Here is a 16,350-nt window from a genome sequence, read left to right as displayed (position 1 = left end):
TGTAGTAACGGTAACTGAGTTACTGAATATAAAAAATAACGTGTTAGGCTACTAGTTACCACTAACTGAGTTACAGTAACGCGTTTGTCCCAACACTGCTTATATCTGTCAGGAAACTCGCCATGAAAGCACTAAAACATACCGGTGTAGTGAGTTTACATTATTCACCCAAGGAACTTTAGTTATTAGAGAGTTCCGGTTGGACGTTTTTTCACGGGACACATTTCTGGGCGTTGTTGTTGCACAAGTGAGCCACGGACGAGGAGATGCTGCTCCGTCAATGATTGAAGTAAAGAGTCTGAATGTCATTAAAAGAGTTAGCTCCGTCTTTTGACACTTCTTCCACTCCCGTCCTTGCACGCTACACCGCTGCAACAGAGATGACGTAAATAAGACCCGCCCACAAAACGGCGCATCCTGAAAAGACTGTCAGAAAAAGATAATCGATGCAACATTTTGAGCAAAGAACCACCATTACATGTTATGTAGACCACAAGGAAGTCTTTTATATTTAGAAAATATTAATATGACTCCTTTAATGTGACTTATAATCCAGTGCGCCTTTTGTATGAAAATAGACCTGACTACACCCGCTTATCGGCAGTACGCCCTATGGTCCAGAATATACGGTACATATACATATTTATATACACATATATTATATATATACACATATATACACATATATATACACATATATACACATATATATATATATATATATATACATATACATATATGTAGGTGTGGGAAAAATTACAAGACTACTTCGTCTCTACAGAACTGTTTCATGAGGGGTTCCCTCAATCATCAGGAGATTTTAGGCATCAGGAGATTTCTCCTGATGATTGAGGGAACCCCTCATGAAACAGTTCTGTAGAGACGAAGTAGTTTTGTAATTTTTCCCACACCTAAATATTGCGCTCTACCACGGTATCGAGCACTATTCTCTGGATAATCCAATCAAGACATATATATATATATATATATATATATATATATACAGTACATACATACATGTATTTACATATTACATACATACATGTATATACATACATACATACATGTACAGTGAAGAAAATAAGTATTTGAACACCCTGCTATTTTGTGAGTTCTCCCACTTAGAAATCATGGTTTGGCATTGTTTTGCTGAAATAAGCAGGGGCGTCCATGATAACAACATATAGACTCCCTTTTTAGACCAGTTGATCTGCCGTTTCTTTTCTTTTTCTCCTATGTCCCACTCTCCCTTGTGGAGGGGGTCCGGTCCGATCCGGTGGCCATGTACTGCTTGCCTGTGTATCGGCTGGGGACATCTCTGCGCTGCTGATCCGCCTCCGCTTGGGATGGTTTCCTGCTGGCTCCGCTGTGAACGGGACTCTCGCTGCTGTGTTGGATCCGCTTTGGACTGGACTCTCGCGACTGTGTTGGATCCATTATGGATTGAACTTTCACAGTATCATGTTAGAACCGCTCGACATCCATTGCTTTCCTCCTCTCCAAGGTTCTCATAGTCATCATTATCACCGACGTCCCACTGGGTGTGAGTTTTCCTTGCCCTTATGTGGGCCTACCGAGGATGTCGTAGTGGTTTGTGCAGCCCTTTGAGACACTAGTGATTTAGGGCTATATAAGTAAACATTGATTGATTGATATGTTGCTCCAAAACCTGTATGTACCTTTCAGCATTAATGGTGCCTTCACAGATGTGTAAGTTACCCATGCCTTGGCCACTAATACACCCCCATACCATCACACATGCTACCTTTTACACTTTGCGTCTAGAACAATCCAGATGGTTCTTGTCCTCCTTGGTTTATAGTTTCCAAAAACAATTTGAAATGTGGACACGTCAGACCACAGAACACTTTTCCACTTTGCATCTACTATGCTTGGGCCCAGCGAAGCCGGCGGCGTTTCTGGGGGTTGTTGATAAATGGCTTTGGCTTTGCATAGTAGAGTTTTGACGTCCACGTTGTCGGGTTCAAACACTAATGACATCTATTAATCAGACAAGAAGCAAGGAACCATGCAGAGACATGGAGTTCAATTTAACTCATGAGGAGAACGCGTGGAGCTGCACACTTAGTCACAGTCTCACCCCCACGCTCTAAGGTTCAGCTCCCGCGTTCCTTTATTTATTCAGGAGTTCCACAGTCAACATCACTGAGGCCGCCTGTAAAAGGAGTGGTCACATATATCATGCAAAGAAGATCCAGGGCGCACGATACGTGACGGAATGTGCCGGGGCCTTGTGATTTCGCTTCGTCTGCGTGATGTCGTCTTATCTTCGTTGAGGTCCTTGAAGTTCTTTGCTGTTAGCGGGCTGAAAGAAAGATGACATCTGCGGCTGAGGTCACCCCTCAGACAAGAAGTTTCGTCCTTGCACAGATACAAAAGTCTAACTTGAGCACAAAAGCTAATAACTATAGCGACGGACTTTAAGATATCAGACACGGATGTCACTTTTGGATGCAGTACCGCCTGAGGGATCGAAGGTGCTAGTAAAAGACACACTAGGTGTGGTGAAATCAACCTCTGCATGACACCCATCCTCTTGTTCCACCACCTGGGAAGTGAGGGGAGCAGTGAGCAGCAGTGGTGGCCGAGCTCAAGAATCATTTTTGGTGATTTAACCCCCAATTCTAACCCTTGATGCTGAGTGCCAAGCAGGGAGGTAATGGCTCCCATTTTTATAGTCTTTGGTATGACTCGGCCAGGGTTTGAACTCAGGGCGGACACTCTAACCACTAAGCCACTGAAGCACACATCAAAGCCTCAAATATCCAAGGCATATTTTGAAATTAATGTTGCTGCACATAAACAAGAAGGTAAGAAAGTGGAATAATTTTTTTTGGTTTTATTTTCACTTCTACAAGCGGCGGCCATGGTGGATGTTAGTGGTCACATGACGCAGCGGACTACTGGAATGACATGTGGAGCAAAGCATCATCAGAACTAACAAATATTTCTAAAAATGATGTATTTCTCTTAAGAAAAAATGATAAGCATGGCTAATGATGACATCATCAATTAGTTTGGCAAAAAACTCCTATAAAAGAAGCAAAAGTGGCACGATGATGTCACACTTGAGAAGTACTTAAGTGCATCTTTAAGACATTCTAATCTTGGCATATTTGTGTTAGCAGCTTGAAGAGGATGCAGTTATTTGCTGTGAAGCACGTTGTTCTAGAAGCACTGCTGCACCAACATCCCCATCTAGGCACTTTGCGAAAAACCTGGTCAACGACATCACCTTCATGTCTGTTGGGCAGGTGAGTCCTTAAAGTTCAGCTGCCATGTGACTACACGTTGCTTAGCGACAAGAAAAGCTCCAGGAAATAATGGCATTCGTAATAAGGCAATGTTATAAAACTATGATAAAGTTTATGACGCATGTATATATACATATATATATATATATATATATATATATATATATATATTTATGTAGGCATATATATATATAAATATATATACGCACATATACTGTAAATATGGGCATATTTATGCATATATATGCCTATTTAAACAGGATATGTGCATATGCATATAAGTATATAGGCATATATATGCCTATATATATGCATATACACATATACTGTATATATACATACATATATATTGTATATACACATACATATATATGTATATATACAAACATTTATATATATACACACACATACATATATATACACATATATATGTATATACATATATATACACACACATATATATATATATGCATATATATGTCTTTTTTATATATATATATCTTTTTCATCAAGATTTGCAGCATGTAAAGAGCTGCCAACATGTGCTGACAAGAAAAGTTCCAGGCAATAAGGGCGTTAGTAATAAGGCAATGTCATAAAGCTATGATAAAGTTACCGTGTGTGTGTGTGTGTGTGTATATATATACATACATGTGTGTGTGTGTGTGTGTGTGTGTGTATATATATATATATACATACATATGTGTGTATATATATATATATGTGTATATATATATATATACATACATACATACATATGTGTGTATGTATATATATATATATATATATATATATATATATATATATATGTGTATATATATATACATACATACATGTGTGTATATATATATATACACATATGTGTATATATATATATACACATGTGTATATATATATATATACATATATATACATACATATGTGTATATACATATATATACATACATATGTGTATATATATGTGTATATATATATATATATACATATGTGTATATATATATATCTATATACATATGTGTATATATATGTGTATATATATATATATATGAATGTATGCATACATACATATATATAAATATACATGTATACACATATATATGTATATATATGAATGTATGCATACATACATATATATATAAATATGCATGTATACACATATATATATATGTATATATTTTTCATTAAGTTTTCCAGCATATAAAGAGCAAAGTGCTAAGCCTTGATCCCAGATCCATAAAAATGATTGTAGCCGTGCACGTGAACGAGTCACCAGGGTAATGTAGGAATATCAAATATCAGCACATGTATATAACAATGATAAATGTGTCATGTGTATAATAATATACATGAGTGTGTAATACCTACAAGTTAGAAGTGATGTGGGCGGAAAAATAATCAAGAAGTGATGTGTACCCTAAAAAGTGTGTGATGCAAAATAAAAAAATCTGTATTAAAAAAAAGGGAAAGTTGCTTCTGGCCTTGTGATTGGCTGCCAGGTGAGCGGGTGTAATCGGGCGTGGTCCAAGTCTCAGTCAGGTGTGACACGGTCTGTGGCGTCCTTTAGGGTTTGGCGGGCGCTTTGAGGGGCTGGAGACCTCTCATTTTGAAGTAGGAGACCACCTGGGTGGGGACCTCGGCGAGGACCGACTGGGCCAGGGTGGCCACGGGCGCCTGAGGACGGAGAGAAAACAGTGACCTTAGACCCGTGTCCTGCCTGTGAGGCGACATCAGCCGGACTCACGTCTTTGAACTTCCTGAAGGGGACAAACTGGACAATGTCTCTGGCGACCGCCTCGCCCACCATGGACCTCAGCACGCCGTCATCGCCGTCCAGGAGCTCCATGGCCTTGAAGTCCGCTGGCCCCACCCCCACAATGATGATGGACAGCGGCAGGCGGGACGCCCGAACGATGGCGTCCCGGGTCTGGTCCAGGTCGGTGATCTCGCCGTCGGTGAGGATGAGGAGGACAAAGTATTGCTGCGGAGAGCCAAGGTCAGTCTTCTCTAGTCTGTGTGTAACACACACACACACACACACACGCACACACAGTCAGTGTGTGTGTCCTTACAGAGGCAGTGTTGGTCTGAGCACCAGTGGAGGCGATGGAGGCCACATGGTTGATGATGGGGGAGAAGTTTGTTGGTCCAGAAAGTCGGAGCTGAGGGAGAACCATGCGGTAGGCTTCTACGATCCCCTGGATTCCTGCAAGGAGGCGGAGTCAATTAAGCAGGCGTTAACATCTTGTGTCGTACGCTACGCCAGCTAGCTAGCTAGCTCCTCCCCCTCCAAGTAGACACGTGACACGCTTGACAAGTACACGTCAAGTACACACTTGACAGGCACACACTCGACACACTTGTCAAGTGTACACTCGACACACTTGTCAAGTGTACACTCGACACACTTGTCAAGTGTACACTCGACACACTTGTCAAGTGTACACTCGACACACTTGTCAAGTGTACACTCGACACACTTGTCAGGCACACACACACACTCGACGCACTTGACAGGCATACACTCGACACACTTGTGAGGCACACACTCGACACACTTGACAGGCACACACTCGACAGGCACACACTCGACACACTTGTCAAGTGTATAGTTGACACACTTGACAAGTACACACTTTACACACTTTTCAAGTACACACTTGTCGGGTACACACTTTTCAAGTGTGACACTTGACAGGCTTGTCAAGTAGACACTTGACACGCTTGTCAAGTAGACACTTGACACGCTTGTCAAGTCCACACTTGACACGCTTGTCAAGTCCACACTTGACACGCTTGTCAAGTCCACACTTGACACGCTTGTCAAGTCCACACTTGACACGCTTGTCAAGTCCACACTTGACACGCTTGTCAAGTCCACACTTGACACGCTTGTCAAGTCCACACTTGACACGCTTGTCAAGTCCACACTTGACACGCTTGTCAAGTCCACACTTGACACGCTTGTCAAGTCCACACTTGACACGCTTGTCAAGTCCACACTTGACACGCTTGTCAAGTAGACACTTGACACGCTTGTCAAGTAGACACTTGACACGCTTGTCAAGTACACACTTGACACGCTTGTCAAGAACACACTTGACACGCTTGTCAAGAACACACTTGACACGCTTGTCAAGAACACACTTGATACGCTTGTCAAGTACATATTTGTCAAGTAGACACTTGACATTCTTGTCAAGTACACACTTGACAAGCTTGTGGAGTAGACACTTGACACGCTTGTGGAGTAGACACTTGACACGCACACACTTGACAGGTACACACTTGTCAAGTAGACACTTGACACGCTTGTCAAGAACACACTTGACACGCTTGTCAAGAACACACTTGACACGCTTGTGAAGTAGACACTCGACACGCTTGTCAAGAACACACTCGACACGCTCGTCAAGTAGACACTCGACACGCTCGTCAAGTAGACACTCGACACGCTCGTCAAGTACACACTCGACACGCTCGTCAAGAACACACTCGACACGCTCGTCAAGAACAAACTCGACACGCTTGTCAAGTAGACACTTGACATGCTCGTCAAGTAGACACTTGACATGCTCGTCAAGTACACACTTGACATGCTCGTCAAGTACACACTTGACATGCTCGTCAAGTACACACTTGACATGCTCGTCAAGTACACACTTGACATGCTCGTCAAGTACACACTTGACATGCTCGTCAAGTACACACTTGACATGCTCGTCAAGTACACACTTGACATGCTCGTCAAGTACACACTTGACATGCTCGTCAAGTACACACTTGACATGCTCGTCAAGTACACACTTGACATGCTCGTCAAGTACACACTTGACATGCTCGTCAAGTACACACTTGACATGCTCGTCAAGAACACACTTGACATGCTCGTCAAGAACACACTTGACATGCTCGTCAAGAACACACTTGACATGCTCGTCAAGAACACACTTGACATGCTCGTCAAGAACACACTTGACATGCTCGTCAAGAACACACTTGACATGCTCGTCAAGAACACACTTGACATGCTCGTCAAGTACACACTTGACATGCTCGTCAAGTACACACTTGACATGCTCGTCAAGTACACACTTGACATGCTCGTCAAGTACACACTTGACATGCTCGTCAAGTACACACTTGACATGCTCGTCAAGTACACACTTGACATGCTCCTCAAGAACACACTTGACATGCTCGTCAAGAACACACTTGACATGCTCGTCAAGAACACACTTGACATGCTCGTCAAGAACACACTTGACATGCTCGTCAAGAACACACTTGACATGCTCGTCAAGAACACACTTGACATGCTCGTCAAGAACACACTTGACATGCTCGTCAAGAACACACTTGACATGCTCGTCAAGAACACACTTGACATGCTCGTCAAGAACACACTTGACATGCTCGTCAAGAACACACTTGACATGCTCGTCAAGAACACACTTGACATGCTCGTCAAGAACACACTTGACATGCTCGTCAAGAACACACTTGACATGCTCGTCAAGAACACACTTGACATGCTCGTCAAGAACACACTTGACATGCTCGTCAAGAACACACTTGACATGCTCGTCAAGAACACACTTGACATGCTCGTCAAGAACACACTTGACATGCTCGTCAAGAACACACTTGACAGGTACACACTTGTCAAGTAGACACTTGACATGCTTGTCAAGTACACATTTGTCAAGTAGACTCTTGACACACTTGTCAAGTACACACTTGACACGCTTGTCAAGTACACACTTGACTCGCTTGTCAAGTACACACTTGACTCGCTTGTCAAGTACACACTTGACACGCTTGTCAAGTACACACTTGACACGCTTGTCAAGTACACACTTGACACGCTTGTCAAGTACACACTTGACACGCTTGTCAAGTACACACTTGACACGCTTGTCAAGTACACACTTGACACGCTTGTCAAGTACACACTTGACACGCTTGTCAAGTACACACTTGACACGCTTGTCAAGTACACACTTGACACGCTTGTCAAGTACACACTTGACACGCTTGTCAAGTACACACTTGACACGCTTGTCAAGTACACACTTGACACGCTTGTCAAGTACACACTTGACACGCTTGTCAAGTACACACTTGACACGCTTGTCAAGTACACACTTGACATGCTTGTCAAGTACACACTTGACATGCTTGTCAAGTACACACTTGACATGCTTGTCAAATACACACTTGACATGCTTGTCAAGTACACACTTGTCAAGTAGACACTTGACACACTTGTCGGGTACACATTTGACACACTTGTCAAGTACACACTTGACACGCTTGTCAAGAACACACTTGACACGCTTGTCAAGAACACACTTGACACGCTTGTCAAGAACACACTTGACACGCTTGTCAAGAACACACTTGACACGCTTGTCAAGAACACACTTGATACGCTTGTCAAGTACATATTTGTCAAGTAGACACTTGACATTCTTGTCAAGTACACACTTGACAAGCTTGTGGAGTAGACACTTGACACGCTTGTGGAGTAGACACTTGACACGCTTGTGGAGTAGACACTTGACACGCTTGTGGAGTAGACACTTGACACGCTTGTGGAGTAGACACTTGACACGCTTGTGGAGTAGACACTTGACACGCTTGTCGAGTAGACGCTTGACACGCTTGTCGAGTAGACGCTTGACACGCTTGTCAAGAACACACTTGACACGCTTGTGAAGTAGACACTCGACACGCTTGTCAAGTAGACACTCGACACGCTTGTCAAGTAGACACTCGACACGCTTGTCAAGTAGACACTCGACACGCTCGTCAAGAACACACTCGACACGCTTGTCAAGTACATACTTGTCAAGTAGACACTTGACATGCTCGTCAAGTAGACACTTGACATGCTCGTCAAGTAGACACTTGACATGCTCGTCAAGTAGACACTTGACATGCTCGTCAAGTAGACACTTGACATGCTCGTCAAGTAGACACTTGACATGCTCGTCAAGTAGACACTTGACATGCTCGTCAAGAACACACTTGACATGCTCGTCAAGAACACACTTGACATGCTCGTCAAGAACACACTTGACATGCTCGTCAAGAACACACTTGACATGCTCGTCAAGAACACACTTGACATGCTCGTCAAGAACACACTTGACATGCTCGTCAAGAACACACTTGACATGCTCGTCAAGAACACACTTGACATGCTCGTCAAGAACACACTTGACATGCTCGTCAAGAACACACTTGACATGCTCGTCAAGTACACACTTGACATGCTCGTCAAGAACACACTTGACATGCTCGTCAAGAACACACTTGACATGCTCGTCAAGAACACACTTGACATGCTCGTCAAGAACACACTTGACATGCTCGTCAAGAACACACTTGACATGCTCGTCAAGAACACACTTGACATGCTCGTCAAGAACACACTTGACATGCTCGTCAAGAACACACTTGACATGCTCGTCAAGAACACACTTGACATGCTCGTCAAGAACACACTTGACATGCTCGTCAAGAACACACTTGACATGCTCGTCAAGAACACACTTGACACGCTCGTCAAGAACACACTTGACACGCTCGTCAAGAACACACTTGACACGCTCGTCAAGAACACACTTGACACGCTCGTCAAGAACACACTTGACACGCTCGTCAAGAACACACTTGACACGCTCGTCAAGAACACACTTGACACGCTTGTCAAGAACACACTTGACACGCTTGTCAAGAACACACTTGACACGCTTGTCAAGAACACACTTGACACGCTTGTCAAGAACACACTTGATACGCTTGTCAAGTACATATTTGTCAAGTAGACACTTGACATTCTTGTCAAGTACACACTTGACAAGCTTGTGGAGTAGACACTTGACACGCTTGTGGAGTAGACACTTGACACGCTTGTGGAGGAGACACTTGACACGCTTGTGGAGTAGACACTTGACACGCTTGTGGAGTAGACACTTGACACGCTTGTGGAGTAGACACTTGACACGCTTGTCGAGTAGACACTTGACACGCTTGTCGAGTAGACACTTGACACGCTTGTCAAGAACACACTTGACACGCTTGTGAAGTAGACACTCGACACGCTCGTCAAGTAGACACTCGACACGCTCGTCAAGAACACACTCGACACGCTTGTCAAGTACATACTTGTCAAGTAGACACTTGACATGCTCGTCAAGTAGACACTTGACATGCTCGTCAAGTAGACACTTGACATGCTCGTCAAGTAGACACTTGACATGCTCGTCAAGTAGACACTTGACATGCTCGTCAAGTAGACACTTGACATGCTCGTCAAGTAGACACTTGACATGCTCGTCAAGTAGACACTTGACATGCTCGTCAAGTAGACACTTGACATGCTCGTCAAGTAGACACTTGACATGCTCGTCAAGAACACACTTGACATGCTCGTCAAGAACACACTTGACATGCTCGTCAAGAACACACTTGACATGCTCGTCAAGAACACACTTGACATGCTCGTCAAGAACACACTTGACATGCTCGTCAAGAACACACTTGACATGCTCGTCAAGAACACACTTGACATGCTCGTCAAGAACACACTTGACATGCTCGTCAAGAACACACTTGACATGCTCGTCAAGAACACACTTGACATGCTCGTCAAGAACACACTTGACATGCTCGTCAAGAACACACTTGACATGCTCGTCAAGAACACACTTGACATGCTCGTCAAGAACACACTTGACATGCTCGTCAAGAACACACTTGACATGCTCGTCAAGAACACACTTGACATGCTCGTCAAGAACACACTTGACATGCTCGTCAAGAACACACTTGACATGCTCGTCAAGAACACACTTGACATGCTCGTCAAGAACACACTTGACATGCTCGTCAAGAACACACTTGACATGCTCGTCAAGAACACACTTGACATGCTCGTCAAGAACACACTTGACATGCTCGTCAAGAACACACTTGACATGCTCGTCAAGAACACACTTGACATGCTCGTCAAGAACACACTTGACATGCTCGTCAAGAACACACTTGACATGCTCGTCAAGAACACACTTGACATGCTCGTCAAGAACACACTTGACATGCTCGTCAAGAACACACTTGACATGCTCGTCAAGAACACACTTGACATGCTCGTCAAGAACACACTTGACATGCTCGTCAAGAACACACTTGACATGCTCGTCAAGAACACACTTGACATGCTCGTCAAGAACACACTTGACATGCTCGTCAAGAACACACTTGACATGCTCGTCAAGAACACACTTGACAGGTACACACTTGTCAAGTAGACACTTGATACACTTGTCAAGTACATACTTGTCAAGTAGACACTTGACATGCTTGTCAAGTACACATTTGTCAAGTAGACTCTTGACACGCTTGTCAAGTACACACTTGACACGCTTGTCAAGTACACACTTGACACGCTTGTCAAGTACACACTTGACACGCTTGTCAAGTACACACTTGACACGCTTGTCAAGTACACACTTGACACGCTTGTCAAGTACACACTTGACACGCTTGTCAAGTACACACTTGACACGCTTGTCAAGTACACACTTGACACGCTTGTCAAGTACACACTTGACACGCTTGTCAAGTACACACTTGACACGCTTGTCAAGTACACACTTGACACGCTTGTCAAGTACACACTTGACACGCTTGTCAAGTACACACTTGACACGCTTGTCAAGTACACACTTGACACGCTTGTCAAGTACACACTTGACACGCTTGTCAAGTACACACTTGACACGCTTGTCAAGTACACACTTGACACGCTTGTCAAGTACACACTTGACACGCTTGTCAAGTACACACTTGACACGCTTGTCAAGTACACACTTGACACGCTTGTCAAGTACACACTTGACACGCTTGTCAAGTACACACTTGACACGCTTGTCAAGTACACACTTGACACGCTTGTCAAATACACACTTGACATGCTTGTCAAGTGCGCACTTGACATGCTTGTCAAGTGCGCACTTGACATGCTTGTCAAGTGCGCACTTGACATGCTTGTCAAGTACACACTTGTCAAGTAGACACTTGACACACTTGTTGGGTACACATTTGACACACTTGTCAAGTACACACTTGTCAAGTACACTTTGTCAGGTAAACACTTAACGCACTTGACACTTGTCAGTTGTCAAGCACACACTTGACACCAAACAGAGAAGTGCAGAAGATGTTCCAAGGAGTAAGAGAAGTGTGCACCTTGGCAGTAAGGGTTGCTGGGGTTGAAGTTGAGGGCAAACTCGTGATGCGCGGCCTGTAGGAACAACAACAACAACAACAACAAGAAAAGCGGTCAATAAACATCACGGTGGGGGAAAAAAACACAACAGTATCAATGATCTTTTACACATTTGAAATAGAATAGAATACAGGAAGTGTTTATCATGCGTTGCTATGGAAACCACCTGATAGTCCGGTGGGAGTTTGGCTCCAAACCCAAACGCGGGGAACAGTTTATCGCTGCAAGACAAACACGTCAAGGTGAGCAGGACAATACCTGAGTTCCAGGTGACAGCAGTGAGCACTCACGTGTCGTAGTCCTGCACCACCTGGCCCACAGACCACAGTGCAGACAGGTACTGGTTCAGCCCATCTGGACTCATGTGGTGCAGGGAGTTGGGCTGGCGAGGGTCACCGTTGGAGCCGGTGAAGTCGATTCCCACCTGTGAGACAGAGAGCCGACATTTTAATGACATTGCTCACTTGCACCTGGGATGTTTGCTGCAAACTCCATTTCCAAACACCTCTATTTGTAACAGTGATGATGTCATCACACTGCACATGATGTCATCATTAGTCGGGGTTTGGTGGTAGCGAAGGGTGTATATTGTAGCGCCACGGAAGAGTTAGTGCTGCAAGGGTTTCTGGGTATTTGTTTTGTTATGTTTATGTTGTGTTACGGTGCGGATGTTCTCCCGAAATGTGTGCCACGGAAGAGTTAGTGCTGCAAGGGTTTCTGGGTATTTGTTTTGTTATGTTTATGTTGTGTTACGGTGCGGATGTTCTCCCGAAATGTGTGCCACGGAAGAGTTAGTGCTGCAAGGGTTTCTGGGTATTTGTTTTGTTATGTTTATGTTGTGTTACGGTGCGGATGTTCTCCCGAAATGTGTGCCACGGAAGAGTTAGTGCTGCAAGGGTTTCTGGGTATTTGTTTTGTTATGTTTATGTTGTGTTACGGTGCGGATGTTCTCCCGAAATGTGTTTGTCATTCTTGTTTGGTGTGGGTTCACAGTGTGGCGCATATTTGTAACAGTGTTAAAGTTGTTTATACGGCCACCCTCAGTGTGACCTGTATGGCTGTTGACCAAGTATGATTTGCATTCACTTGTGTGTGTCCAATAAAGCCGCAAATATATTGTGTCTCTGGGCCGACATGATGTTAGTGTGGAGGAAAAGTGGACGTGACGACAGGTTGTAGAGGATGCAAAAGGCAGTGCCTTTAAGGCCCCGATGACCATGGATGAAGTACTGGCTGTCCAGAGTCGGGACCCAGGATGGACCGCTCGCCTGTATCTGTTGGGGACATCTCTACGCTGCTGATCCGCCTCCGCTTGAGATGGTTTCCTGTGGACGGGACTCTCGCTGCTGTCTTGGATCCGCTTGAACTGAACTCTCGCGGCTGTGTTGGAGCCACTATGGATTGAACTTTCACAGTATCATGTTAGACCCGCTCGACATCCATTGCTTTCGGTCCCCTAGAGGGGGGGGGGGGGTTGCCCACATCTGAGGTCCTCTCCAAGGTTTCTCATAGTCAGCATTGTCACTGGCGTCCCACTGGATGTGAATTCTCCCTGCCCACTGGGTGTGAGTTTTCCTTGCCCTTTTGTGGGTTCTTCCGAGGATGTTGTAGTCGTAATGATTTGTGCAGTCCTTTGAGACATTTGTGATTTGGGGCTATATAAATAAACATTGATTGATTGATTGATATTGTTGTCCGGGTGGAATTCGAGAGTCTCCCGGAAAAATCAGGAGGGTTGGCAAGTATGAATAGTTGTTCTGGGGAACTGGGCTTTGCTTTACAAACTTTTTCATGTACAGGCACTAGAGAAGAGGCGCTATATAAATAGAATTGAAAATGAAGTAATCTTCTGACGTACGGTGAAGTTGATCTGGCAGCCGCCCATCACGTAGTCCAGGAAGGTGTGCTGCGTCACCAGCTGAAAAACACAAACACAAACACACTGTGAGAGATCAGTTATGCCAGCTGTGTCCAGCAGAAGGCAGCAGATGGCTTCAGTGCGAGGAGAATGGGGGGGGGGCTGCACGCTCACGCACTTATTGAGTGCTGAGCCATATTGGATGTGTGAAGTACCAATGGAGAAGATGCCTCTATTGTGCTGCATGGAATTGTACCAACTAGTCTAAAGTCCAACAAGTTCTCATAGGAAAGAGTGACATAAACTCTTAATTTTTAAGCTGAAATGTTGATTTTGTAGCTAATAATATGAAATGCTGCACATATTTTTTTTGTCATCACACTGCACAAGAGCAGCATTGATGTCATCACACTGCACATGAACAGTGTTGATGATGTCATCACACTGCACATGAACAGTGTTGATGATGTCATCACACTGCACATGAACAGTGTTGATGTCATCACACTGCACATGTACAGTGTTGATGTCATCACACTGCATATGTACAGTGTTGATGTCATCACACTGCACATGAACAGTGTTGATGTCATCACACTGCAAATGAACAGTGTTGATGATGTCATCACACTGCACATGAACAGTATTGATGTCATCACACTGCACATGAACAGTGTTGATGTCATCACACTGCAAATGAACAGTGTAGATGATGTCATCACACTGCACATGAACAGTATTGATGTCATCACACTGCACATGAGCAGCGTTGATGTCATCACACTGCACATGAGCAGTGTTGTCATCACACTGCACATGAGCAGTGTTGATGTCATCACACTGCACATGAGCAGTGTTGATGTCATCACACTGCACATGAGCAGTGTGATGACATCAACACTGCACATGAGCAGTGACATAAACTCTTAATTTTCAAGCAGTGTGATGACATCACACTGCTCATGTGCAGTGTCATCACACTGCACATGAGCAGTGTGATGTCATCACACTGCACATGAGCAGTGTTGATGTCATCACACTGCACATGAACAGTGTTGTTATCACACTGCAAATTAACAGTGTTGATGTCATCACACTATACATGAGCAGCGTAGATGTCATCACACTGCACATGAACAGTGTTGATGTCATCACACTATACATGAGCAGCGTTGATGTCATCACACTGCACATGAGCACCGTTGACGATGTCATCACACTACATGAACAGTGTTGTCATCACACTGCACATAAGCAGCAATGATGTCATCACAAATGTTGTCATCCCACTGCACATGAGCACCGTTGACGATGTCATCACACTGCATGAACAGTGTTGATGTCATCCCACCGCACATAAGCAGCAATGATGTCATCACAAATGTTGTCATCCCACTGCACATGAGCACTGTTGACGATGTCATCACACTACATGAACAGTGTTGTCATCCCACCGCACATAAGCAGCATTGATGATGTCATCACACTCCCTACTAGTCTGTCCTCCATGGTTTGTACAAAGATGAGGTTGTCTTCTTCCTTACAAGAACATCTATTCCAGTTAGACTTTACAGTAAAATGGTGTGTGTTTACGTCAGTGACCACAAGATGGCGCCATCAGGCGGCTGACGCTGGGACCTCTAAAACGTGACCATCGTGTGGTCCGCACCTTGCAGCTCTTCACAGATACCACGCCAGAGTTCTTGTAGTTCTTCTTCTTCTTCTGTTTCTCAGGATGGATGCAGTCAAACGCCACCTGGAGGACAAAAGAGTGTCAGCACCGTCGTACTTTTTCAACTCCTTCCCCTCACAGTGAGCTCACCGATGCTTTCTGCAGCTCCGACACTTTGGTGGTGAAAGAGCCGATGAGATCGTGCGAGCCGTCGCTGTCGTGGTCGGAACAATCCACCTGAGCAAGA

The 16,350-nt window shown here is 44.3% G+C and overlaps 1 protein-coding gene across 1 annotated transcript in view; it reads right to left on the bottom strand.

The window, feature by feature from the left end:
* Positions 1–2,845: 2,845 nt before the first annotated feature.
* Positions 2,846–16,350, bottom strand: part of LOC133535530 (copine-1-like) — a 28,654-nt gene continuing 15,149 nt past the window's right edge. The window contains exons 8-16 of the mRNA XM_061875441.1: positions 16,254–16,340; positions 16,101–16,187; positions 14,432–14,491; positions 12,864–12,997; positions 12,740–12,794; positions 12,534–12,588; positions 5,345–5,478; positions 5,017–5,253; positions 2,846–4,946 (exon numbers count right to left, since the gene is read on the bottom strand). Of these exons, the coding sequence (XP_061731425.1) occupies positions 4,836–4,946; positions 5,017–5,253; positions 5,345–5,478; positions 12,534–12,588; positions 12,740–12,794; positions 12,864–12,997; positions 14,432–14,491; positions 16,101–16,187; positions 16,254–16,340 (960 nt within the window). The 3' untranslated portion in view covers positions 2,846–4,835. The remainder of the gene's footprint in view (positions 4,947–5,016; positions 5,254–5,344; positions 5,479–12,533; positions 12,589–12,739; positions 12,795–12,863; positions 12,998–14,431; positions 14,492–16,100; positions 16,188–16,253; positions 16,341–16,350) is intronic.

The sequence above is a fragment of the Nerophis ophidion genome, linkage group LG16, assembly GCF_033978795.1.
Source record: "Nerophis ophidion isolate RoL-2023_Sa linkage group LG16, RoL_Noph_v1.0, whole genome shotgun sequence".
Lineage (NCBI taxonomy): Eukaryota > Metazoa > Chordata > Actinopteri > Syngnathiformes > Syngnathidae > Nerophis > Nerophis ophidion.
This window is presented reverse-complemented; position numbering and strand designations above follow the sequence as displayed.